The sequence below is a fragment of the Acomys minous genome (assembly GCF_964271855.1).
Source record: "Acomys minous genome assembly, chromosome: 6".
NCBI classification, from domain to species: domain Eukaryota; kingdom Metazoa; phylum Chordata; class Mammalia; order Rodentia; family Muridae; genus Acomys; species Acomys minous.
In genome coordinates, this window is record NC_140487.1 from 110,380,129 (window position 1) to 110,407,362 (window position 27,234).

General features: G+C 55.2%; 1 protein-coding gene across 1 annotated transcript; it reads right to left on the bottom strand.

Moving 5' to 3' along the window:
• Positions 1 to 27,234, bottom strand: LDLRAP1 (low density lipoprotein receptor adaptor protein 1). Its single transcript, XM_084788347.1, has 9 exons — positions 27,049 to 27,234; positions 17,747 to 17,889; positions 16,284 to 16,396; positions 14,283 to 14,397; positions 8,968 to 9,040; positions 8,557 to 8,640; positions 7,899 to 8,026; positions 6,684 to 6,718; positions 1 to 5,481 (listed from the first exon to the last, which is right to left on the bottom strand). Exons 1-9 carry the CDS (start codon positions 27,131 to 27,133, stop codon positions 5,337 to 5,339), a joined length of 921 nt encoding a protein of 306 aa, XP_084644473.1. The 5' UTR covers positions 27,134 to 27,234; the 3' UTR covers positions 1 to 5,336.

A 27,234-nucleotide genomic window follows, 5' to 3' on the forward strand; every position in this document is an offset into this window, starting at 1 on the left:
TGGATTCTAGAACCTTTATTTAGAAACATTTTTGGAAAACAGGACCTTTGGTCAGGATGTAGAACCAGACCCCAGTGTTAGAGCAAAGGGGGGCGGGGGGTAAGGAGCGGGGAGCTGCAGGGCTAAGGCCGGGAGTAATAAAGACCCAGCACACGTACAACTAGTGCCTGCTGGGGATTGTGGGACCAGGGCCTTGGTGGCCTCCACACTTCTGTGCTGCCTCTGACCTGAGCTCCCCAATCTCTCATGAAGCTGGCCGGGTTTACCCGTTCTGCCATAGCCACATGGAGCTGGGAAGCGCCTGTGCCTCTGGCCATGGAGAGACAAGGCCCTTAACAGAGCTACCAAGACATCAACGGTATCTCCAACCTTTCTATTCCGTCTCTGAGGTTCAGCTGGACCACTCCCCTCACTCAGCTACCCACCTGGAAAAGTGCCACAACACCCTCAACTCTGTTCTCCATTGTCACACTGCTGTGGGCAGGCTTGCATGATCAGTGACTTCTGGGAACCGTGCCCCCGCCCCTTGGACTATGAAGGGTCAAGAGGCCTCTTGTCATCCACAGACAAGGCCAAGCTGTTGATCAGCAGACACGTGCAGATCGTTGCCTAGCAGCACGGCCTTGTGTCCCAGCCCACATCTGTCCAGGCTGTAAGCTCCATGCTGCCCCAGCAGTACTGTGCTGGCATTTGGTTAAGGCTGTTATTCTGAGGTGGCCTCAGGAGCTCCCAGTAAGCAAGGTCATGTTCTCTGAGAGTTCCTAGTGACCTGCACTCACTGGCAGGGCAGTGAACACATGGGATCTGAGCCTGATGTGATGGGCACATGGCTTTGCAGACTCCCATAAAGGCATGTCCAGAGCAGCCACATGAGGGAGGAAAGGGGACAGCCAGCTGGGAAGAGGTGATAGCGCCCGTCAACAGATCTGATGTGGGGCCAGCCCCCAGTAGCAGCTCCCAGGGTGCTCTGTGCTGCTGCCCACTCCTGCTGGTCTGCAGAGGCAGAAATAAGCTTTGGATTCAGATAGGCTGGGGTTCAAATCCCAGACTTACTGCTACCTGAATGTAAGCTTCAGGTGAGTCCCTCGGATATAGTAAGTGGGACTACATACCTTCCTACAACTTATTGGCTGGGGTGGGGGTGGGGCTCAGAGGTCACCAAAGATCCTACTGCTTAAGACACACTTTGGCTGTATGACACCAAAACCAAACTGAATGACCCAAAAGCTTCCTCCGTGTTGACTAGCTCTCAGTGCTGGAAGGAGCCATGCAGGCCACTAGAGGGAGAAAACACACTAGTAGTGTCACCCAGTACACAATCCTGCATGCTGCAGTGCTGACCTACCATACATGATATGCCCACAGGTGCAACTGTGGCACAAAGGTTATGGGGGTAACCAACCTCCTTTGGATTTGAAATCTACTCTACGGGAAGGGATCCAGGCCTGGTCAGAAGCCCATGGCTAGGGCAGTCACAGGCCCAGTGAGGAACTTCCTGCTGCTGTTTGGCTACACAAGGACATGTTGTCACACTGCCTTCTAGACACTTCCATCTATACCTATAGATCAGTGCTGCTCTTAACCTTGGCTAGGGTGGCTTTTCTCTGCAGTGGGCAGCAGTTAGTGCAGACTCATAATGGGTCAAAGGATCCCAAGGATCAGGGAACACTGTGGGAAAGAGCTCCGTGGGCGAGGAATGCTATGTAGTACTTTTAGACAGGTGGCGGACAGCACACTCCAGAACTCACTGCAGCTGTGGTTACCCACACACGATCAAGCCAACAGGACCAGTCAACACTTCAAACAAGCAGAACTATCCGGACCCAGTGCGTTGCAAACAAGGAAAAGGGAACGGGTTGGGGTTGGGCAGGAAGTAGGGGGGTTGAACTGGGGGTGCACAGGTTCAAATCATCACTTACATGTATGAAACTGTCAAAGAATAGATGAAAGATTCTTTTCCTTTAAAGTAGCTCTAAGGCCACCCACCCACCTCCTGGCGTGCCACGGCTGACTGCTAATGCTGAGGCTGGGCACAAGCGCCCTGACATGGCTGCTAAGTCCCTCCTAATACCCAAGCAGCTCACTTGCTCTGTTGTACCGGGGAAAGTGGAGCAAGACCAGGCTCACGCCCATATCCCAGGCACAGAAGCTGGAAAGCCTCGCAAGGTGGGACTGCGATGGCGTCTCCTGGAGAGCCGACCCCGTCCACTCAGGGAAGCTGAGGGTCAAGTCAAATCTGAAAGGCAGCTTTGTTCTCCTACTTCATCCGTTATGCATGAGAGAAGCAGGCAGCCGAGCTCAGGACCCATAATTTGAGACATCCGGAGACTAAAGGCGTTGGCCAAATTTAAACCGAAAGATGAGCATGTTGAGTGTCTTTTCAAATTATGGAGGAAAAAGAAAGAATTCTGGAGTCTGCTCTGATCTGCTCGGGCCTCACAGGGAGTCGGCTGGCATCAGAAGGCTCCGCCTCTGGACACTTGAAACAGGGCTGCTGAAAGGGATGGAGGCATACATGCCCGAGCACCGCACCAGCTGCAGGAAGGAGCAGTCGCTCAGAAGTCCCCAGACAGAAGCCCATGGAACTTGAGGAATGCGGCCCTGCTGGGACAGTCATTGTGAGCAGCCGGACGCAGGCATCTCCTGGGAATTCCCTACATGACAGGGTGAGGGTTTGGGATATAAGATGGGGCTGTGACCTTTCCCGGCACTCAGGGGAGGGCTGCCTGGTGCCTTCAGCAGTAATGATGGAATGGCATCTGGGCTCCAGCTGACTTCTCTAAGTCAGCGGGCACACGGCAAGCACGGGTACTCAGTGTTTGAGAGTCCGCTAGGACTTACACATTTGGTCCAAATGACCTTTTGCTCTGAGAAAACCTTTGAGCCACTGGAAATGTACTACCGAGAACGTGCCAATGGTCAATAGCCTCATGAAACCCAGGAGCAGACTGCTGTACCCTGTTCACAGACAGAAAAACTGAGGTTCAAGGAAGCATGCGACTGATTAGGGCCACAGCTGAACTTTGGGTCTCCTAAATCACTCGCCCCCACCCCACCCTCTGTCCCCCTTCACACAAAGCCACACGAGCTGGAGGGATGGCTCCACGGTTGAGAACACTGTCTCCTCCTCCAGAGGTCATGAGTTCAATCACAGCAACCACATGGTGGCTCACAACCATCTATAATATAATCTGATGCCCTCTTCTGGCCTGTGGGTATACATGCAGGCAAAAAAAAAAAAAAAAAAAAAAAAAAAAAAGCCACAGGATCTGACTTGGCATTGTGTTCAGCCTGAGCAGAAAGCACAGGTCCAGAGTGAGTAGCCGAGTGTGAGTCACCATCCCTGGGAAGGGCGCACATGGACTCGCTCAGACTCTGAGCAGGACTTATGGCTAGAACACCACCACTGTCAACACACTGGACCACACGTGTGGTCCTACATCCCCCATCAGTGACCTCGCCACACAGTTGACCATCTGCAGAGAAAGAAAGGTGTCCTGCTGGCCCATCAACAGGGCACCTGCCATCACCCACCACCCTCCATGCTGGTGCAGTGAGGGCATGTGACACACTGCTGTCCCTGTCACCAAAGGGCAGGAACCACAACACTGCCCCTCATCACCAGCAATACAGTGCTCATACTTTAAAAAAAAAAAAAAAGGTAACATTTATTGTTTCCTCCTCAGAATTGCCTTTCCAGCTTCACGCCGCAGCCTCGGCAGCAGGCACAGGAAGCAGACACCTTGTCAACAAGACTGCAGCACCACCTGACACCATGGCAGTCCCTCACACCCAAGGCCCTGGCCACATGAGGTGGGAGCAGAGGCCTGGATCTGGCTGGGGAAAGGGAGCTAGCAGTCTTATTCCAGCGAGGATTTTCCAGGTACCCTGCCCAAGGCCAGGGGCTGACTCAGTCACTCAGTAAGATCTGGGAAGTCACGCTGCTGTGTTTTTCCTGGGGCTACTGGGACCCGCTCACCAGCCCAACAAACTGGGGGGGGGGGGGGGTGCGAGGGGAGGCTCCTTGCAAAGGAAAGATGCTTGTGGCTTGGCTGTGATTCAGGATGCCAGAGCCCATGGGACCAGTGAAGGGAAAAGACAGAGAGAGACCGTGGACGGCTGCGCCTACTGGGTAGAGTGGGAGGACCATGGTGGCTGCAGGTCAGGGAAGGACAGTGACAAGTTTCCAGAGCAGGACTCCACTTCACCCGTGGAATCAACACTTGAAAACGCTCACATTTTCCCAGAAGTCAGCAGCGTGGCAGCTAGCAGGGCACGGAGGCCTGCGCCAGCCGCGCGCTGTGTGGAAAGGCACCAGATGGTTTGTTATGAAACACATTTTGGTCAGAAAATAGCTGGGGCTTTTTGGTTCCTGGGAGGACAACAAAGCTAGGGAGAAAGAGGCGTGGGCTGTGAGGTGGCAGCGGCACAGACAGCAGCTTTGGTATCAGATCTGGGTTCTATTCTCAACTCCACCCCCCACCAAACGCACGCCACCTCAGTTTCTTTATCTGTAAAATGGATGCAGAATATTCTGCCACAACCTAGTGCTAGCCTTTGGTATCACCCCAGGAATTATGGGGAGGCAAAAGATGGGGCACACACAAGGACACACAGACAAAACAGAAGAGCAGGCCCAGCTTTGTCTGTTGGGGGAGGGAGGGCGGGGTTCTTGAGAGCCACATAGAGGTAATCCCCAGAGTTGCAGGACTCTGGGAGTCATAGGCAGCTGGCACACTAGGTCCTAGCCCTACACAGACCACCTCGGGGACTGGGGTCCTCTTGTGGAGGGAGGACAGGGGGCAAGCTGGACTCCCACAGCACCATCAAGGACCTCGAACCATGTCCATTTTGTGAGCATTAAAGTGCAGAGTTCCATGTGTCTTTGGTCAGGGCTGCCTGAGAGCCTCTGCTACCAGGCCCTGAGGGAGCCGAGCTTGAGGACCCCAGCTTCCCTGAAGGCCACATCCCTCCAGTGCACAAAGAATGACAGGCTCTCACTGCCTGAGGAGTGAAGATGCCCTAGAGAAAAGGAACAAGGAATGCTTTGGTCATTGTCCTGACACTCACAGCGGGAGGAGGCACTGGCTCCCGGAGAGAGGCCAGGAGGCCAGGCCCCTCCCCGCACACACCATGAGCGCCTCATGCCGACCTGGAGTGGCTAACTGGCTACCCCAGGCAGCCCTCTTTCCCTGCCTGCCTGTGCAGCTTTCATCTGCAGGATTGCAGCCGCTGGCATAAGGCGTCTGGCGGCTCCTGGAGCTGGCTGCCCCGCTGCAGGTGGCTTTTGGTTCATCACATGTCGAGGCCAGTTGTGTCCCGCCGGCCCCAGGCCCTCAGAAGTTGAAGAGGTCATCTTGATCGATGCCACTGCTGTCGGGTTTCTCCCAGTCAGTGGGCGATAAGCACTGCGCATAATGGATGTCCTGGGCTGATAGTCCAGTGTCCAGAACTTGAGGGTTTGTCCGTGACTGTGCCAGCCTGAAAGGCAAAGGCAATGCTGTGTAAGCCAAGTAGCAGGTGAGGAACTGACGGGGGCTAAGGAACAGGGATAGCCTGGCCAGAAGGGATGTGACTCAAAATTAGCAGGGGAAGGCCGGGCATGGCGGTGCACGCCTTTAATCCCAGCACTTGGGAGGCAGGATCACTGTGAGTTTGAGGCCAGGCTGATCTACAAAACGATTCCAGGACAGCTAAGGCTACACAGAGAAACCTTGTCTCAAAAAACAAAAACAAAAACAAAAAAAACCCACAACAACAACAACAAAAACCAAACAACAACAAATAGCAGGGGAGGTAGAGCTCCTGACAACAGGATGACCATGAGGGTCAGAGCCCTGGGGCAGACATGATAGCCTACTCCAACAGAGGCCAGGGGATCTAGAGAGCCAATTGTAGACAGGAAGTGTTCAGCCATGAGAAGGCTTGACCTAACTAGACTGCTTTCCACCAGTCACACAGGAGACAAGCTTACTGTCCACAAGAACCTGAAGAGGTCAGTGCAAGGTAGCTCTGTCCTCATGAGGTACATGTTCATGAGGTACAGGAACGCCTGGAGAGAGGCCTCTGACAGCGCCGAGCAAATGCAGAGTGCCCAGGGCAGAGGCTGTGAGCTGACAGTTACAATCGATGGTCATGCAGGATCGCCAGATGTGGTGCCAGGCTGGGCCAAGGGATTATAACACACAATGATTTGCCTTTTGAAACTGATAAGGACCTGTGACAACTGAACATTCTAGAAAAGCAGATGAAGCTGTTTTTTTAAATCTGTAGAGAATCAGCCAGGGAGGCCTGAGAGGGTGGGAGAAAGGGCCCTGCGTCCTCCGGAAGGGCCTCACCTGCTGCTCAGCTCCTAGCTGCAGCGAGAGGCGGCGGGGAGGAGGGGGGGCAGGAGGGCGAAGGCGCTGACCCTAAGCAAGGTCCTGAGGCAGGAGGCCTCTGAAGGAGCTCACATCCAAAGGGAGGCCTGCAGGCCCAGGATGAGTAACCAGAGTGGCCCATCCTCTCCTGTAGCCTTCATGGCACGTTCCCACACAGCAGACACCCCGTAACATCTTCGTTCCTAAGTCGTAAGCTCTCCCTGTCCCTAGAGGAGTCCAAGAACTGAGCAGAAGGCTAGCGTGCTCAGGTTCTCTGCCCAGCTGAGCCTACATGCCCAGCACAAGCGTCCCTGGGAGCATTACCTTGAAAATGCTTCATCCAGGCCATCGTCCAGCTCCTGAGAAACAAAGCAAGAAGTCAGACCTCTGGGTGGGCTGTGCTCTCCCCAAGGGAGCCACAGGGACCCAGGACCTGTATGTGTGTTGGGAAGAGGTGCCTTCAGGAACTAGCATGGGCAGGCCTCGTGCCCATCATGGAACCAAAATTGGCGCCTGGGTGATGTTGGTACACGCTTTTCATCCCAGAGCTGGGCAGGCAGAGGCAGGTGGATTTCTGAGCCAGAGGCCCAGAGTTCCAGAAATGCCAGGGCCATGTAGAGAGACCCTGTCTCAAAAGCAAACAAACCAGGAGGGAAGGAGAAGGAAAGAAGGCAGGCAGAGAAGAACAAAAGAGGAAAGGAAAGGCAGGAGCCATGACAAGCACAGGGTGTCAGTCTGCAGTGGGGCTTGGCCCAGAAAGCCACCCAGGACCAAATGGAATCAGGTGGGTGAATCTGCAGCTGCTGGAGCGGGGTTCTCTCACTCAGTCTCATGTGCTGACGAGGACGTTAACATCTGCAGTGTCTCCCAGCACTCGGGAGGCAGAGGCAGACGGATCGCTGTGAGTTCAAGGCCAGCCTGGACTACGATGTTAGTCCAGGACAGCCAAGGCTACACAGAGAGACCGTGTCTCGAAGAATGAAAAAATAAAAATAAAAACAAAAATAAATTAAAAAAATAAAAAAATTCTGCAGTATCTATGAGGCACTAGAATGCTGCACTCTGAAACCAACCACTCAAATGAAAACTGAAATTAAAGGCCACTCAGGTTCCTCTGGGAGATGCTGTGGAAGGTCAGTGTGCTCACTGAGGGAGTAAAAAGGCTGACACAGAGGTCAGGCGCTGGCCGTGAGTCCTGAGAGGGAAGGGTGCCAGGCACCAACCTGCCATGCCTAGAACAAGGGAAGCCTTTGCTGGTCAGAGCGGGAAGCGCCACAGCCACTCCGATTCAGAGCTGAGCACTATGAGGAGACAGCTGTGCTGGGAACCAGGCCTGGCGGGGACACAACCATGAGTTCAGAGGAGTCACTGTTCGGCCACTTCACCCACGGGCTGGGTGCTGCTGGGCCTGTTCTGAGCCTTCCAGAGGCCCATGTATGGAGTCAGGGCCCGGATGTGGGAACCACTCCAGGCTTGTTCAGAGACCTGGCTAAAGCTCACTGGATCCCAAACCCATGCCCAGGCCATGGCGCTACTCACCCAGACGACACTGTTGCCCAAGACTTGAGGCCGCGGCGTCTCGTCCACATTGTTGGTGTTAGCACTGACCGTGGACAGTGGGGCCTTAGCTCCCTCTTCCAAATCCAGCAGGTTCCCAGTGACAACCACTGTGAGGGGTCAGTTGGGGACATCAGCAGAAAAGGATGCACACATATCCTGTACCCTTGCACTATACCAGTCCTGACTAGCTCTCAGACTCGGACCCCAGTCTGACCCTCCCCACCTGGAACTACAAGACAGTTGCCCACAGGAGAGAAGCACACCAAGTAGGCTAGGGCAGGATGTCTCCCAGGCTGAGGCAGACAGGAGTGCATTCACACTTACGCATGTACCCAGGGACTCGCCTAGATAAGTGCATCAGAACAGCAACCCTCCTAGCTACCCACAAGGCATATGTGTTGCTGATTTAACAGAACAAAAGGAAGCAGCAAGAGCTCAGGAGGGGCCAGGTGGTGGCGGTGCACACCTATAGACTCAGCACTTGGGAGGCAGAGGCAGAGGCAGACAGGTCTCTGTGAGTTCGAGGCCAGTCTGGCCTACAAATTGAGTCCTGGACAGCCAGGGCTCTGTGAAACAGAGAGACCTTGTCTTGGAGGAGGGGGCACAGGGCACTCAGGAGGGCAGGCCCAAGACTCACAGCTTTTCAGTGATGGGGTGCTGTCCCGTCGGGTCCCTGGGACGTCTCCTCCTTCTTGGTTGGCTTTTTCCCTTTTCTCTTTCTCTGTGGGATCAAGGCACCACACCCTGAGGCCTCACAAGAGACACTGTCTCCATTAACCGCCGGGGAGAAGGTAGACTGAGCGTGCTCACAGGCTGTATGAGGTCACCACCCAGGAGGAGGGACACCTTCCAGGTTTTACTTAAGCCCAGACACTCTGAAGAAGGGGAAAGATAGCCTCTGTCCAGATGGGGGAAACTGAGGCTTAGAGTCACAGGGCCTATTAAAATCCACAAGTCTAGGAGGGGGACGAGGGTCACCGCAGGTCTAACTCCTGGCCTGTGTCTGTCCCTGCTCACATCACTCACAATGCCCGGGAGAAAGACTCACCTTCCTTGGACACCTGCCAAAACTCAAAGGCAACTTTGAAGGCCTGGGCTACAGTGAGGGTGACGGCTTGTGCCTGAAAAACAGGAAATGGGGGTGTGGATGGGTGCAATGTCAACCAGCAAAAGCAAGTATGAACTGGAGGGCTGGGGGTTCCCACCCCACCCCAGGCTCAGGAAGGCTTAGGGGAGGAGGCAGGGGCCTAGCCCACTACTTCCTACAGTAGCCTAGGGCACAATGAAGCCACACCCTGGAAAGGCAATTAGGGCCCAGTGCAGCACTCCCGCCCAGTTCCTCCAACAATGGCTGTTCACCTCCACTTTTTCCTTCCCTTCAGGCAAACCAAAACCAACTGTGATGGCTACTTCTTCTGGAAAGCCCTCCTGGGTTATCTGACAATTCCCAACACTCACAGAGCCCTTGAACTAGCCAGCAGAAGCCAGGAGCAAAAGGGCTGGAGAGACCGCTCAGATGTTAAGAGCACTGTGTGTTCTCCCAAAGGTCCTGAGTTCAAGTCTCAGCAGCTACATGGTGGCTCACAACCATCTGTAATGAGATCTGGTGCCCTCTTCTGGTGTTATCGGTATTATTATGTATACATAATAATTTTTACTTTTTATTTTTATGTATACATAATAATAAAAAGAAGAAGAAAGAGCCTAACCATGAGAGGTAGAGGCCACACTGTTCAGGGTTACAGGGCACTGGGGACCGGCCGCTGACAACTGAGACCCCCCAGCAAAGTAGAAGGTGGCAGAATCAAGATGTCGGCCTGGTCGTCGGGGGAAAAAAAAACCATGGAAGTGCTGTGACCAGCCTTCCACTTCAAATCCCACTCACAAGGCACCACCCCTCTCTGCTGTCACCAGCACAGGGCTCCACAGACCCACCTATGTCCCTCTGGAACATCCCAATGTGACTGGTTCCTGGGTGACACAGCTCAGACTGAGCCAGGGTGGCAGTGATGGCGGCTGAGGTCGCGACTGTGGCACTGACCTGCTACAGCCTCCTGTAAGCCCCATTCTGGGGTGACAGCCCAGCGCTAGGAGTGCGAGCCCCAGAAGGGGACCACACTCTTTCAACTGCAGAACCAGTTCAGGCTTCAGCAGCTTCCACCAGACAGAAATAAAATTTGTGGCCACCGCCTTCAAAACTCCTTAAAAAAATTTTTTTTTTCTTTCCAAATCTCCAAACTGACTGATCTGCGCCAATTAAACGTCACGAAGTATAAAATCTCATTTGAATGTCTCCGTCATTTACATTTTTGATGGAAGTACCGATGCTTTATGGTAAAACTTAAATATGGTAATTAAGTATGAAGCTCTTCACAGCTGTTTACAATTTAAGCTGTCACGTCTGAATCAAGTTTAATAGACTCAGTTACCACTGAGAATTGCCCGTGAACTAAAAATATGGGCTAATTACCAGGCCAAGTCAGAGCTCTATGCTCCGCAGCAAGGGCTGGTCACCCATGTGGCAAGGCTGCGGAAACACCATGATGCCTGCCTGCAGGAACCTGGGGACTGGAGTTTGTACTGTCTGGATTAATCTGGTCCGTTTGCACACGTTCCTGGCCCTCTGCCCTGACGTCCTGTACAGTAAGTCATAGTAAACGTGTAACCCGAGCTGAGATGTGAAGCAATGTGTGCAGGTAGCTGCAGGGCTGGGCTGGCAAGGCCTGGGGGTGACCTGTTTCCCTGGGGACCACCCCCCCCCCAGCAGTAAGACTCACAGGAACAGTCAGTGGAAAGACCTGCAATCCCCAGGCCACTGCACAGCCCTCCTGGGACACCTGCTATGGGCCTATCTTATTATCCAGAAGCTTCTACTTGCTCCAGCTGTCCACGTCCCTACCTTGTTCCCCCTAGGCAGAGTCAAGGAGGGCCAGGTGTGCAGCCCAAAGCAGGCCCTGTGCTCACTATCAGCCTTGCCAGGGCTTCCCTGGGTCCCACGTTAACCTTTGCACAGATTACTCCAGAACACCAAGGTCCACGTGGAGGAAATGGCCCTGTCCCCTCTGCCAGACAGCACTGGGGTGTCCAGGCCTATGCCCACACGGGGAGCCTAAACTCCACCTCCCTTCTGAGAATAGAGATGTGGTGGTTGAGCTGAGGCCCCTCACTTGAGCGTATGTTCCGGAACCACTTCCTTGCAACAACTTTTTGGTCAGGCCAAAACAAGACCAGGAAAGGGAGTCCTTGGGCTGCACCATCAGGGACCCCAGGAGGGAGCCCTTTCTCCAAGCGAGGGCCACGTTGCACCCTGGCTATTGCAGGCTCACCCCGCCTGGCTCTTTGATGCTGAGTGCTCAGCCTGGCACACCACATGGAGCTGTGCCTCCCTACCTAGCTGCGCTGCCTCCTCCCCTCCCCCCAGCCCGGCATACTCCTTCCTGCTCACTCCTCTAAGGCTCCAGTCTCCAGGCACCCTCCCTAAGCTCCAGGTCCAAACACCCGCACCCAGAGCCGAGCCCTAGACTCCGTGTCAAAGCCGGCTCTTCCCCCCACAGACCCTGCGGATCCCCAGAGTGCACTGCAGAGCCTTGTCCACAAACTGGAGACAAGCTGCCAGCAAGTGGGGGCGAGCCAAGGCCCCAACTCACCCCTGCTTCTCCCTCAGATAATCAGGGAATCCTAGGCCTGAAGGTCACCCACACTGTTGGCCCTTGGAGCTATGGCCTTGGAGCGCTGGGAGGAACCTATACCACCCTCGAGTGGGTGACAAAAGGTGAAGAGGTAGGTGGCAGACAGACCACAGCCAGGGCCATACAGAGAAACAAACAGCTGAGCGTCCCACAAGAGCCCTGGCCTCAACCCACGCACCTCCGCTGGTGCAGCCGTGAGGTAGCTGGCTTCATCCTGCCTCACTCCCAGAACCCAAGCCTGGAAGAGAAGTGCTTAATGCCCCTCCCACCAGTGCCACAATTCAGCAATGATCTCGGGCCAGCAGCCCTGCCTGTGCCGTCAGTGGGGAGGAAGAAGCAAACAATGGGGACACAGTTTGTATTTTTAAGTCATTGTGGCCTCATTCATACTGAAGTCTCGGCCATCTGTGGGAACCAGGCTGTCATGAGAGAAGCCACCACAGCTCAGGGCCCTGTAGGACCCCAGGTGGGTGATTGGCAACATGGAGTCTGCAAGGAGACAAGACATGCAAAAGAAATGGGGGGGAGGGGCTTAAGGCTGGGCGTGGTGGCGCACGCCTTTAATCCCAGCACCCAGGAGGCAGAGGCAGGCTGATCGCTGTGAGTTCGAGGCCAGCCTGGTCTACAAATTGAGTCCAGGACAGCCAAGGCTAACACAGAGAGACCCTGTCTCGAAAAACCAAAAAAAAAAAGGGGGGGGGGGGGCTGGAGAGAAGTCCTGGCGGTGAAGAGCACTGCTCTTCTAGAGGACCCGGGTTCAATTCCCAGCACCCACATGACAACTCACACCTGTCTGTAACTCCAGTTCCAGAGAATCGGACACCCTCACACAGACACACATGCAGGAAACAAATCAATTCATATGAAATAAAAATAAATTAAAAAAGAAAGAAAGAAATGGGGCCTTTGGAATGACTCTAGGGGTCACTGGGGAAACCTCCTCATTCTGTTGACAGGTAGGCAGACCAGAGAAGGGCAGGGCTCACCCGTGGCCACACAGCACACCAGAGAAGGGCAGGGCTCACCCGTGGCCACACAGCACACCAGAGAAGGGCAGGGCTCACCCGTGGCCACACAGCACACCAGAGAAGGGCAGGGCTCACCCGTGGTCACACAGCACACCAGCTGTTACCACTCTTCCAAGTCTCTTTCACACAGCAACAGAGCCTCACAAGTGGGAAGAGGTTAAGGGTGTTGAGTTGGGGAGGTAGACCTGGATTATCTAGTGGCTATTATCACCACAGGGACGTGAGAGGGACAGTCAGAGAAACAGCAGTGTGAGAGTGGACACTGGGGCTGTGTGAATAAGAATGGCCCGATAGGCCCATATATTTGAATGCTTAGTCATCAGGGAGTGGCACTATTCGAGAAGGACTAGGAGGTGTGGCTTTGTTGGAGGAAGTGTGTCACAGGGGTGGGCCCAATGTTGCTCTCCGTCTGTGGAGCAGGGTATAGCTCTCAGCTACTGCCCTGGCCTGCCTGCACGATGCCTGCTCCCTCCCCGACTCATGGCTGAACTATAAGCAAGGTCCCAGTTCAACGCTTCCTTTCATAAGGGTTGCCTGGGCCATGGTGTCTCTTCACAGTCTTAACTAAGACGGAGTTGGTATGGGAAGATGGCACACAGTTCCCTCTGAAAATGGAGGCTGGGTTCACGAGGCTCTCTCCAGGGCTGCAAAAGAAATGCAAGCTGGCCCGATTACAGCCTGCCTCTTCCCCGGACCGAGGATGATGCTGTGCTGTTTTGAGTTCACTACGTTTGCTGTCATTTGCTCCCTCAGCCCTTGGAAACGCATCTGATATTAGAAACCTGGGCCCCAGAGACTGTGGGGGTTCCCAGTGTGTCCTCTGAGAAGCATGGGTCTGGGGATCTGGCTCAGTGCTGTTGGTGGATGGAAAGCTGAGCCGGCTGACGTCAGAGGCCGGCTCACACTCAACCCTCAAAGGCCCCAGAAACCAAACTGTCAACAACAACATCAGACAGCTCTGCTTCCTCCCCTGTCACAGCACAGGCTGGAGACCACCAAGGTGTCCCCATCCCTCAGCCCTACCAGATGTGGCCAAGCAAGCAAGGGGCGCGCGGACAGGAAGCTCTCAGCCTCTCAGCTTTGCACCTGGCTGGCTGCGCTAACCTGAGCGAGACAGCGGCTTCTGGGGTGTGTTCTGCTGTAATTAAAAGGCTTCAAGAAAGGCTAGAGACCCTCACCATTACACCTTACGACACTCTGTCTTGGAAACTAAATGGGGAAAACACTTGGAAGCCTAGCTCCAAAATGCCCACAGAGGGGTTTCCAAGGGGCCCTCTGCCTCCCAAGTCTGGCCCCCAGGAAACCTAGTCCAGGGGATTCTCACATTTACCTCCCACTGGGTCCCTCCAGTCTCCCCTCTCCAAGAACTAATCCCTACAAGGCCTGTTCTCCCAGACTATACTAAAGACAGGAACGTCACAGCCTCAACCCAGCCAACTGCACAACTGAGAGGAATATGCCCAGGCGCTTCCAGGGCGCATGCGCTAGTTACTGCCCACAGCCAGTCACGGGCTGACGCTAGCCCTTGCAGTGCCCTCAGTACTCTCTCACCCACTTGAGATTCCTGGGGAGTCCCTGTTACTGTACCCCCCTGGGCCTGGCATCCACCCCACCCACCCACCCACCCACCCAGACACACAACTGACCACTTTCCGCTTGGTGCAGAGGAAGGCGTGGCACTCCAGGCTCTCGCTGTGCTGGCTCTGGGCGATGTATGCAAACACTTTGTCATGCGCCTTATCTGCCGTGCAGTAGGAGATCCTGAAAAGCAGGCGAGAAGAATGGCGTCCCATCATATTTGGATGTGCATGGCACTTGACCACATCTGGATGTGCCTGTCCTGGGTCCCAGAGAGTCTGCCTCTGCAGGTCTGGCCTTGGCATTCTGAGACATCTATAGGGAGAGACTCAGGCCAGGCAGGGCCACACCCCTCACAGGAACATCTAAAACTAACTACATACCAGCCAGCCAGTGTACCAAGGGTCTTTCATCTTTAACGTCTGAGAGATCCTCAGAGCCCGAGGTTGGGGTACAAGGCTGCCTATAGGGCCAGGATGTGAACTGTGTCACCGTGTCACTGGCTGGAAGGAGAAGCAACACACTGCCTTCCTTGCCACTGCCCCTTCACACTCTACAGCAGTGGGGTCTCCCTTCCTGATGCTGAGACCCCTTTAATACAGTTCCTCATGTTGTGGTGACCCCAACCATAAATTTTCATTGCTACTTCATAACTGTAATTTTGCTACTTTCATGAATCTTAGTGTCAACATCTGTGTTTTCTGATCATCTTAGGCAGCCCCTGTGAAAGGGCCGTTCAACCCAAGAGGTCTTGACCCACAGGCTGAGAACTACTGCTCTACACCAACCAGACACCAGATAATAGTCAGGACCCTCTCCCAGGAGACTAGGACCGCGACAAGGTCTTCCTGGAACTGTGGCCAGAGGTGGAGCTAAGGCTGAGGCTGGGCCACCCAGGAGCCCCAGTGGGTGCAGGGGAGACATAGCATCTGCAGCAAACAGTGACCTTTCAAACCTCTACCCACAGCCTCAGCTCTCTGAGCACTCATCTCCTGTCTCGAGTTCGCTACTTCTATTTATCCTGAGAATGGTGTCTGGGGAGGGGCCGGTGGCTCAGGGGTGGGGCGGCTCAGCAGATTCGCCAATCACCAACACAGCCCTGGCTTTTACTACACCACTTCAATACCACTGGTCACTCCCAGGAGGGAGGAAGTGGGTACCAGGTCCCTAAATGCTTTTTCCATCCTAGGCATCTGGCCTCCTGCTAACCACCCCTTGCTTCCAGAACACCATCAGCCAGATCCTGCAAGGAGCCACCACCTCTGGGAGGTCTTCCCAGGTTTTCCCTGACACGCCCTCCTCCTTTTCCTTACTGGGGAACACTGTCTCCTACGTCCTTCCTTCCATTCCTTTCCAGACCAGACATGCCCTGAGCACACGGCTAAACCGGCACTTAGAAGTGTTGGCTAAGGGAAAGCAGGTAGGACCTGGGCGGTGTGATAAAGGCAGCTGCCTGGAGCCCTGGAAGCATTCCTTCCAGCACCCCTGTGCCCACCCCACCCCAGCCTGGGACCTCCAGTTGGTGTCCTAACCCACCTCAGCCCCTACCTCGTGGTGAAGTCCAGGGCCACTCCCTCTCTGGACCTTAAACTTCTCTATGGCCACATGGACTTGGGCTGCCTCTCCCCAGTTTTGTACTCCCATACCTGACCAGCTGAGAAAGCAGTGGGGTAGCCTGAGGCTCCTGGGGCTGGGCCCTACCTCCCGAGAGACCTCTCGGAGGGACCGCTGCTCCAGATCCTGCCTCAGGCCTGTCTGGGACACTGAGCCAGACACGGAGGGCTGAGCACTGTGTTCACGGCAGAAAGAAGAGGCATGCTCCACAGCTGTGTGCTCCCAGCCTGACTGAACAGCCGTGCGGACTACCCCAGCCTGCCTGTGAGCTGTGGGGTGCTCGTTGGCACTACATTAACAGGGCAGGGAGGCAGGACCTGCCCCAGCCCATTTTACAGATGAGGGAAATTCAGGTTCCCCACACCCCAGAAAGAAAGCTGTAGAGCTGTAGAGAGATTTAGAGAGGACACTCTCGTCATCCCCTCAAGTACAGAGCCACTCCCTGCCAGGCGTACCTGTAAATGGACACATTCTCAATGAGCTGGCTAGTGAGGCTGTCCGTCAGAATGATCCCCCGAGGCGACACCTTGAGTGTTACCTTCTGCAGTTTCTTCCCGCTGGCCTTGGCCTAGGGGCACACAGGGGTCAGAGAAGCCTGCCTGTGGGCTGTATCTCAGTGCTCTACGGTCCCTTAGCACAGACAACAGGCAGGTGTCATGAGGAGGACACGCAGCCAGCACCCTTGTGCTGGCTAGTTTTTGTAAGCCCGACACAAGCTAGGATCAGCTGGGAAGAGAGAACCTCAATTAAGAAAACGCCTCTATCAGCTCGGCCTGTAGAGGCAAGTCCCTGGGGTATTTCCTGGACTGGTGATCCATGTGGGAGGGCCCAGTCCCCTGCGGTGGTCCTGCCGCTGGGTAGGCGGTCCTGCCGCTGGGTAGGTGGTCTTAGATTGTCTAAGAAGGCAGGCTGAGCAAGCCACGAGGAGCAAGCCGGTGAGCTTCATTCCTCCATGGTCCCAGCTTTAAGTTCCTGCCTGAGTTCCTGCCCTGACTTCCCTCAGTGACGGGCTGTGATGTAAGTTTAAGACAGACAAACCTTTTTCTACCCAACTCATTGTTGGTCAGTATTTTAGCACAGTAACAGAAAGGAAACCAGGACAGCCCTCCTGAGACACAAAGGGACAACCACCACCCACTAGCCCCTCATGCCCTAGTGAGCACTGGCCCTCACGAGGGGGAGGGGCGGGGAATCAACACCCCCCTGTCCAGGAAGATGGGGACTCCCAGGGGAAGAGTCAGACAGGCCCAAGGACCTGTAGCAGGGAGGGACACTAGACAGATGGTTGAAGTGCTGCCACTACCCAGCAGTGACCTGGGGACCCAGCTCCACTCACATGCCAGGGCCTGAGCCACAGGTCAAAGCCACTCCAGGGAGTTGCCTTCAAGGGCCCACACTCAGCCAGGCGAGGTGGCACAAGCCTGTAACCCCAGCACTCGAGCAGAGGCAGGTGGATCACTGTGAGTTCGAGGCCAGCCTGGTCTATAAAATAAGTCCAGGATACCCAAGGCTACACAGAGAAACCTTGTCTTGGAAAAAAAAATTTTAATTTTAATTTAAATAATAAAAAAAAAGGCCCACACCCACTCAGAGGCAGGGAGAAGTCACTTGGGGTGGACAGTGGGAACACGGTAAATGAGGAAGAACTTCCTTCCCTCTTTGGAGCTAGTGAGTCACAGCAGCCTAATGTGGGGACTCCAAACTGGAAGCAGCCAAGGCCACGATGGCCTGAAGGGAGGATGCCGACTGGCCCTTCCCTGTAAACATAAAGGCATCTCCACAAATACCCCTGAGCTGGACACAGGAGACGCACGGTGGGCCAGGCCCAAGCTCATGTCACACAGACCCCACCTAGGGACAAGGGCAGCTAAGGCGGACGCAGCTAGCTGGGCTCCCGTCCTCCTGTCAGGACACTCACTGTGGCCACGATCCTCTTGACAGCAGCTGCAGACAGCTCCTCGCCCTTGGGCCGCTCGACCAGCGTCATACCAAGGTACTTGAGGCTGAAAACCATGCCCTCCAGCAGCGTCTCCCGGGTGTCCGTCCAGTTCTCTGGCAACTCTAGCACAGGACAGGCAGGGCCTCAGTTGGTTCTCACCACCTCCCCAGTGCCCAAGGTGCCCCCATCCTCACTTTAACTGTTATCTCCCAGCTACCCAACACCGGAGCACCTGGACATACACTGTCCCCATTCACCGTTAAGCGCACCCACAACCTGCCACACACACAGCAGACAGACACTCCAAAGACCAGCAAACCGAACCAAGTCAGCGTCAGTCAACCTATGCTACCTCATGTGCCCAAACTATGTCAATGCTGAGGGCGAATGGTCCCACTTCCTCATTGAGTCCTCAGCCTGATTCTCTGAGAAGAGGATGATCATGTATTACTGACGAGGAAACTGAGGCTGGGGGGCTGAAGTCATGGGCCAACAGCCACCATGGTAAATATGCTTAGTTAGCCACTGGCTGGTCATTCTAGCCCACACTTGCTTTGGAGATGGGCGGTCTGGGGGTGGACACCAACGAAGATACAGTGGCCCAAGGAGAGGGACTAGAACTAGAGTTTAATGATGTCACCAAGAAGGAGGGGTGAGCCTGGGGAGGGGACGGCAGGGGAGAGCTGGCAAGGGTCACACATGCAGGAAGGAGTGCTGAGGCCAAGGGGGAAGTGCAGACCCTAAGGGAAGGTTTGGCCACCCCCAGTTCCTCCTTGGAGCTGAGGCTAAGTGTATCCATCACAAGTGGAGAAGAGCGCCCAGCTTACTTGAGAGAGCAAGGTCACTGGGCATGGGCGCACAGGAGGGCCCCTCCTGCCACCACACAGATGCTGTACCCACAGGTACTCATGTGACCGTGCCCATTCCACACAGAAGCCCTTTGCCTTCCCCACCAGCTATGATACAAGCCTCGGATACTCCTGTGCTGTCAGAGCAGGTGGAATCTGGGATCAGGAGGCACTACCATGTTTCTGCACCCTCTGGATCCCCACTGTCCTCCTTGGCCATGTCCCAGAGCCTTGGGGCCCAGGGGCTCTGTCGTTTCTTTTTTGTTTGTTTGTTTGTTTTGTTTTGTTTTTTCGAGACAGGGTTTCACTGTATAGCCTTGGTTGTCTTGGATTCAGTTTGTAGACCAGGCTGGCCTCGAACTTACAGCGATCCACCTGCCTCTACCTCCCGAGTGCTGGGATTAAAGGCTTATGCCACCACGCCCGGCTGGCTCTGTCATTTTATTCACATGGCTCATGGCTCAAGATCTGTATTGAGCAAAGACACTGTCCCTCACTGACCCTGTCTGTTCATGGGTAGGGGTAGGGAGGGGGACGTGCAAGTATTACCCCAGCCCTCAGACCCAGGTGAGCAGGGACTTAGCTGATGGGTCACCTAGAACCTGACATGCAGCTGGCACTCAATGTTTTGAGTGTAGGCAGCTTTGTTTGACACACTGCCCTCTGGGCCTCACTGCCAACACGAGGCTGAGCCCCAACTCAGAGGACCCTAAAGCCCAACATGACGCCCAATCCGTTAGGTCCCCAGTCCTGTGTCAGGCAATGAGAACCCCAGAACAACCTCCCCTCCCCCCAGAAGAAACCAAGGCTCACACGCAGGGCCACCATGTCAAACAACGATGCAGGCATAGTGGCCTTGCAGGCCTTTCAACCCGTTCTACAGTTGGGGAATTGGGCTTGCTCATGCTCCTGATCCCTGGACCACACAACTTGCCACAAGGCCTCCATTTTAGCCAAAGGTCAGAGAGAGGTTCTTAGGTGTTTCCTAATAACCAAGGCTGCTACTTGTTCACAGACCATGTCCAGCTCACCACTTCCAACCTGAGACACATCCCATGCCCAATGCCTGCGTCCTTGGCAGACATTGCGAATAGACTGCAGTGCCTCCCTGCTTCCCAACTATGGCCTCAGGCAGGCAATACTAATCGATCAGGAGTGGCCGTTTCTCAATATCCATTCCTGCCTTCAGGCAAACATCCTTTCCCCTATCTCTGCATCCCACTCTCCCATTTCCTCTGGCCCAGGCCGTTCCTGGCTCCTGTCCAAAGCCACTTCCGCTCACTTCATTCCAAAGGGCCAAAGCTTGCCAAGGTCACTGGTGATCTCTTTGCTGTCAAAACATTCTCTCCTCCTTGACCTCAAATGCTTGACGTTTTTTTCTACATTCCTCCTTCCCTGGTCTGACCTTTTTCTATGACACTGCCTCCCTCGGCACTGGCTACCAAGTCCAGCCTCACAGACCCTCGACCCAACCCTTTACTTGACAGATGATACAACAGAAGCCTAGAGAGGTATACGGCCCGTGCAAGATCACAGAGCAAGTCAGAGATGCCCACAGTGACAGCTGGGGTGTCCGAAAGCTCCTCCCTTCTCTCCAAACACATGAACATGCGTGTGCAGGTGCACACACAGACAGACGCACGCATGCACGCACAGACACAGACACATACACACACACAGACATACACAGACACACAGATACATACACAGACACATACACACAGGCATACGCAGACACATACACACACACACACAGAGACACAGACACACACACACACACACACACACACACACACACACACACACACACACACATATACCGGCTCCCACCACACAGCACAACATCTACTTTCTCAATATCCAAAACGCTCTTTCTGAGCACAGTACAGCAGTGCCCTACATAATCTCAAGAAGACGCAGAGGGTTCTAAATTAGAGGCCAGCCTAAACAACACCTTGAGCTCTTGTATCAGAAACAAACCTTTCAACCCAGCACTTAACAAGCAGAGGCAGCCGGGCGTGGTAGCGCAGGCCTTTAATCCCAGCACTCGGGAGGCAGAGGCAGGCGGATCCCTGTTCTACATAGTGAGCTCCAAGACAGCCAGAGCTACACAGCTATGCCTCTCTCCCAGGGAGGGGCCTAATCAGAGGCAGCTTCCCCAGCGGTTAAGACAAGAGCAAGCTCCTCAGTTCTCTGCCCTGACTGACCCTGCAGGGGATCTCCACGAGCCTCAGTTTCCTCATCTATAAAATGGAGGCAAGTGCTTTGGAGGGTGTTGCGTCACGCCCCCAGCGCAGGTGCGGTGGCACTCGCCTGTAATCCCAGTACTTAGGAAGCCAAGGCGGGAGGATCAGAAGCTTAAGGTCATCCTTGGCTGCACAGCTAGCTAAGAGGCCAGCCTGGCATACGTAAGGCTGTCTCAAAAAAGGCAAAGATAAATAAATAAAATGGGGGCTGAGAGATGACTCAGCAGTTAAGAGCTCTGCTGCTGCTGCTGCTTCTGCTGCTGCTGCCGCCACCACAGAAGAAGAAGGAGGAGGAGGAGGAGGAGGAGGAAGAGGAGGAGGAAGAGGAGACTAAGTATGGTTACAGAGCTCACAACTGCTTCTAACTCCGGCCCAAGGGGAATCCAATCCCCTTCTGTGGGAACCTGCACTCATGTGCATACACACATATACACATTATTTTAAATTTAAAAAAGGACCAGCTGGGCACAGTGGTGCACACCTGTAATCCCAGCACTCAGGGAAGCAGAGGCAGGCAGATCTCTGAGTTCCAGGCCAGCCTGGTCTACAAAGCAAGTCCCAGACAGCCAAAGCTACATACACAGAGAGACCCTGTGTTGTGGGGGGTACCTAAAATATAAATAAAGGGAGGGTGGGATGGCATATGCCCCAAATCCCAGTAGGTAAGTTCGAGGGCAGCCTGGTCTACACAGGCTACCCTAACCCTGAGTGACTTAGTCAGACATAGGAGATAGAGAAAGGCTCACAGGGCTGTTTAGACTGTGAGTAAAAAATGAGACAAGACCTGATAAAGCAGGAGGCTGAGAGCCAGGCCCTGGGGAAGGTGTCTGCAGGCTTTCTCATGGCTATGGCTGTTGTTGCCTGGGGTGAGGGGCTCTACTGATTCCTCCCACAGCAGCATTATCTCCACCTGCCTTTCTTCGGAGCACCTGGCCTCGAGTGTGCTCCCCAGGCTGCAGTGCTGGCGTGGGCCCCCACCCTGAGTGCTCCTCTCTGTGTCTACCCGCCTGGCCTTGCAGGCTAGCCTCCTCTCCTGTGCTTCTGGGCACGTGACATGCTCTTCACTGAGGCCTCTGGCGCCCACAATTTCCCCAAGACAGAACAGTGAGACAGACAGACCAGTGTGGTCTCCTACCACCAGACACCACAAACAGCAAGGGGCCAGGGCTGCACCCCTTCCCAAGCAGAGCCCCCAGAGGCCCCTGGGCAAATACAGGCCTGCGCCCTAAGCCTTATTCTTGTCCAAGTTATTTTCAGCCCGTGGTGGGTAATGACTATGCTATTTTCATTTTGTAATTTTATAGATGACCCGCTGTGGGAGTTAGCTGGGGAGTTAGACCACATGTCCAGTCCGGCTTCAGCTGGCATCACGTGCCCCTTCCTTGTTAAGGCCCCCAAGAGGAGTTGGGGCTACATGGGCATCCTGCCCTTGCCCCACTCCTACCCCCCATCGCCTGGAAGACCTGCCTGAGTGATGTCTAAACATCAGAGCTGCAGCCAATCCACAGGTATGGTGAAGAGGAGCCCTGCCCAGGGCCGTAGCCTGGTTCCCGGGCCCAGTGAGGGTCTCCTGGGAGCTGCAGGGATACCCTAGGAGGGGACCTAAACACTGCCCTGCCAGGAACATGGCCACCTTTGACGAATTCCGTGGGTCTCTCAGGACCTTCATGGCACAAAGTTTCAGAAAGGACTAAGAATCGGGCATTATGGCAGATGCGAGCCCTTTAATCCCAGTACCCAAAACGCAGAGGCAGGTGGATCTCTGAGTTCCAGGACAGCCAGGGCTACACAGAGAAACCTCGTCTCAACCCCCTCTCCAAAACAAACAAACAAACAAACAAAAAGAAGGACTAAGCCAATTTCATAAGTTACAGCCACGAAGACGGTTCCAAAAGTGAACAACTATTACCCCAGCCAGTGCTTCCTCATACACTGGGGGGGAAGAAAAAAGCGGGGGGAGCTTAAGCCTCTAAACCTCCCTGTGCCTCAGTTTCCTTGCTCTGAAGCAGGAAACAGTACCCACTTCATGGGGCTAGCCTGAGGAACAGATGAGCTTGCACACAACCCTGCCCGGCACACACTAGGGGCCCCGAAAGGACCGGCCACTGTCACTGCCCCCACCGAGCACAAAGGGCTTTATTGCACACTTGGCAGTTCACTGAGTTTTATGGGAAGTCACACATGTCACAGCGCAGGCAAGAAATATAACCAACGGCCCTAGGCAACAGCCCCGAGACTCAAGCCCCACAGCCCATTCGGCAGCCACCATGCCCCCTTCCCATGCAAGGCAGGCGTGGCACATGCCATGGCACCGAAAGAGAGCATCTGACCCCACCCCACCCCCGTCAACAGTGCGTGACCTGACTCCTCAAACATCCTGTCCCTCCCTCAGAAACTGCACTGCGGGGGAGCCTCTAGCTCAATATCCCCCAGGCCTGCCCTTCCACTAGCCAAATGCTCTTCCTACCTTTCCCAGCCTCCCTGGACTCAGCTGTCCCCTCTCCAGGTCACCTTCTCAAGACAGGTGGCTGCCAGGGCCCAGGGCCCTGATCACCTCTATGCAGACCTTGCTGACACATGACACTAGCATCTGCCCCTCGGCCTGCAGCCTGGCTGCTAGAGGCACCCAGGGTCCTGCGGGGTCCCACAAACTGGGGGACTGTGGTCCCTCCATCTACAACATCCTCCGGTCACACCTGTGGCCACTGCCGTCCGGGAGCAAGGCAGCTTGGCGCTGACTCTACCCTAAGGATCCCTGAACTAAGGCCCAGGGGCTGGCCCTCCGTCCACCGCGGAGGCCACCCTTCCCCTTCTCAGCTGTCCAGAGAAATCTCAACAGCTACTTCCGCCCTACCGATCTGAGAAAGCTACCCCTTTGAGGTTTTATCTTATTTCTAGCACTCTATGCAAGTTCCACACCAAGTATCTGTGGCAATTCTTCTGTCCCTTCCTCCACCAGAACTGAGAGGCAAAGTCACACCGCACACTATCAGGAGGCACGCACACTCAGGCTCACTAGACCTCTATCACTGCCTCAGGGGTGGACGTTTTTGTTTTGGAGACAAGGCCTCTCTATTGTGTGGCCCTGGCTGTCCTGCAACTGGCTTGTAGACCAGGCTGAGCCGGAACTCAAGAGATCTACCAGCCTCTGCCTCCCCAGTGCTGGGATTCCAGGATCAAGCCCAGCAGTGTTTACAGTCCATAGGTACATATGAATAGACCCCCAACTAGAGTCACAAATTACCTTTACTGGAAGGGGCACCTAATTTTTTTTTCCCTTTGGGCTCTCTGGCAACCTAGCACAATCAATAAAGGAATCCGAGAGGTCAAAGTGACCCCAGGACCCTTAAGAAGGATACCACGGAGTGAGGGTGGGGGTCGGGGGATGTGAGGGTGGTGAAGGTATTGGAGCGGGCGGGATCTCAGCCAGGGGCCAGGTGGTAACGAGCCCCTTGGATCCTAGAACTGAGGCTGTGAGGCCAGCCTGGTCCACAAAGTGAGTTCTAGGACAGCCAGGGGATACCCAGAGAAACCCTGTCTGGAACAAAACAACAAAACATCTTTATGGTTCTCAGAGAGGTGGAGAAAGTGGCATTGAGGAGAGTCCTCTTTCCAGGTCATCCAAAGGCCAGTGGCCAGTGGCTCTGCCCCCCCTCACCCCCCTCCCCCGGGCAAGCTGCAGCCCCCCCATCTAGGCTTCTCTTTCTCAGCAGGGGTTGATTCTAACCAGGATCCCCCCAGCTTTGGTTTGGCCTCTGAGCTTTTTTTGTTTCTTTAATGCTTAGTAAGCACGTGGGGATGGGAGGTCCATGTGCCACCGTGCGCCAGTGGAGGTCACAGGGCAGCCTTTGGGAATCGGTCTTCTCCTTCCACCAAGTCGGGGGTCCAGAAATTGACTCAGGTCCTCCAGGTTGAGAGCAAGTTCCTTTCTCATCTAACAGGCTCCCTGCAAGGACTGCCCACACCCAAGGCCTTCCTCTCTAACCTGTGTCCACACTGGTCCAGGTTTGGCAGTCAGCCAAACTGAGGTGGGCCTTGCCCCTAGCGCCCCCTCCCCCCCCCACCCTATCCCCCAGTAGCCAGAAAACCCAAGGTATGTGGGTAAGACCCCTGGGCTGGAGAAGCTGCCTCAGGACATGCTCTGTGCCTGGAGCCATAGACTTCCCTGCCCCGCCCGTTATCTCTAAAATGGGTCTGAAGATAAGGATCCCAAGCTTAGTCACCTCCCAGGAGCCAGTGAGCTAACTGAACAGAAGACAGATACCAGAGACAAGAGCAGGAGCCTGCGTTCACTGAAGCCATCTCTAGGCAAGCAAAACACACACTGACACTCCCAGGCAAGAAATACTCTTCCTGGCAAAGGGAGATTATGAGCCTGACCAAAGATAGGGTGTGCTTCTGGGGTGCTGGTTCTGAGGACAGAAGCTTCTAGAGGCGCAGAGAAGGGGGGGGGGGAGAGATGGCTGCTTCCCCCCAGAGTACAGACAGGCTGGGGCCCCATCCCAGAGATGGCCAAACCCGGAAAGGCTCAGGCTCCGCAGGGAGGACCAGACAAAGTCATGTACACCTTTAATCCCAGCACTGGGCCAAGCAGAGGCTCAAAGCCCACCTGCCTGGTGTATATAATAAGCAAGTTCCAAGCTAGCCTAGGCTACATAATGAGAAATTACCACCAATTTATTTGGAAAACACAGGAGCAACATCCTAACTAGCGCCTAGCCAAGGCTGGCCTCAAACTCACTATTTTGTCTCGGCATGATCTTGAACTTCTGACCCTCTGGCTTCCCCCTCCCTAGTGCCAGGGTTACAGATCTGTGCCACTACACCCTGTTTTGTGACCTGCCGGTGCTGGAGCCAAGAACTTAGTGCCAGTGCTGGAGCCAAGAACTTAGTACCAAGGGCATCCTGCAAGTTAGGCAAGAGCCCTCCCAAACATGCTGTGCATGTCAGCAACACAAGAACTGTTTCCCCATTTTGCAGGCTTGGGAAACAAAATCATTAAGAACAGGTGACTCGCCTTTGACTGGAGAGGGCAAACTTCTCACCGCCTAAAATGTACCCTGCTACCCTAGATGCAGCTCTGCTTCCTGGCTCCCTGTCCTTCAGACCTCTCCCCAGACCCACCCTTCTTCCCCCTGTCCCAGGAGAAAAACCCCAGGGTTCATCCATTGGGGTGGGGGGAAGACAATCATGCGCAGAAGTCCCAGTCACATCCCCACGAATTTTTGAAAGGTTATTTTGGGAGTCAGTTAAGTGTGGAAGGTTGGTACGTGCCCCGGACATGGGCCCTCTGACCCCACCCCCACCAGCGGGCACCAGCACACATTCTCAATGCCAGGCAGGGCTAGGAGGAGCCCACAGCTGGAATACCACAGTGGGAGAGGGGAGGGGCAGGGCGGGCTCCAGAGGCCCAGACACGCTGGCGCTCCAGGGACTAGGAACTCGGGCTCCCCTGGTGGAGCCGGGCAAGGCAAGGTGCTGGCAAGAGGCTGGGGGAGAGGTGGGGGGAGGGGGCGCTGTTAGTGGGAGAGGCGGAGGGTCCCAGGTGGGTGGCAGGTGAGGGTGTGCCCCGGAGTCCAGGAGCTTTGGCTTCAGGTCAAGAAGGCCCAGGTGATCCCATACCACGGCCCCGAAAAGGGAGGGACCTGAGCTAGGTTTCTCAGGCCTCAGGGGAGGGTGCCAGGTGCCGGCTCCTAGAGTAACCCGAGAGGTGGCTGGGGGGAGGCTGCTTTCTGCCCTTCCAGACACCCGGGAGAAGTGGCAGCGAGTCTGAGTCTGCCTTTTGCCTAGGTGCCCAGGGACTTGGGCAGCCCCCAAGAGACGGTACAAGGGAAACAGGCTTTGAAAATAGCCTGGACGCCAGTCTTGCCACCTGGACGCGTCCCGAGGGGAGGAAGCGGAGACCTCCCGTGGCAGCCAGGCAGGGCTCGCCCCTTGGAGCAGGGAACCTGTGGGACTCAGCGTCCAGGGGGAAACCCCGTAAGTTGAGCTGGAGCGAGTGGAGAGGCTCTAGGTGTCCTCACCGCACCGCACCTGAGGACCCCGAGTTCCGCCCGCTCCCCGCCGACCCGCCCCAGACCTAGCCGGACATGACCCCCGGGGCCCGGCCGTGCCGGGCAGGACGAGGCCGCTGGTCCACCTTGGCCCCGATCTCGGCGGAGGCCCAACCCGGGGCGCACACACTCACTGCGATGCCGGCCGCCCACCCAGCTCTGCTTGGCCAGACTGGGGCTCCGGATTAAAGCGCGCCCCGCTGACTTGAGCGCGTCCATGGCCCGCTCCGGTCGCCGCCGCCACCGCCACCAAAACTCCTCCAGGAAAACTTTCCGCCCGGCCAGGCGGCGCGCGCCCGCCGCGCTCCTCCCCTCCCCCG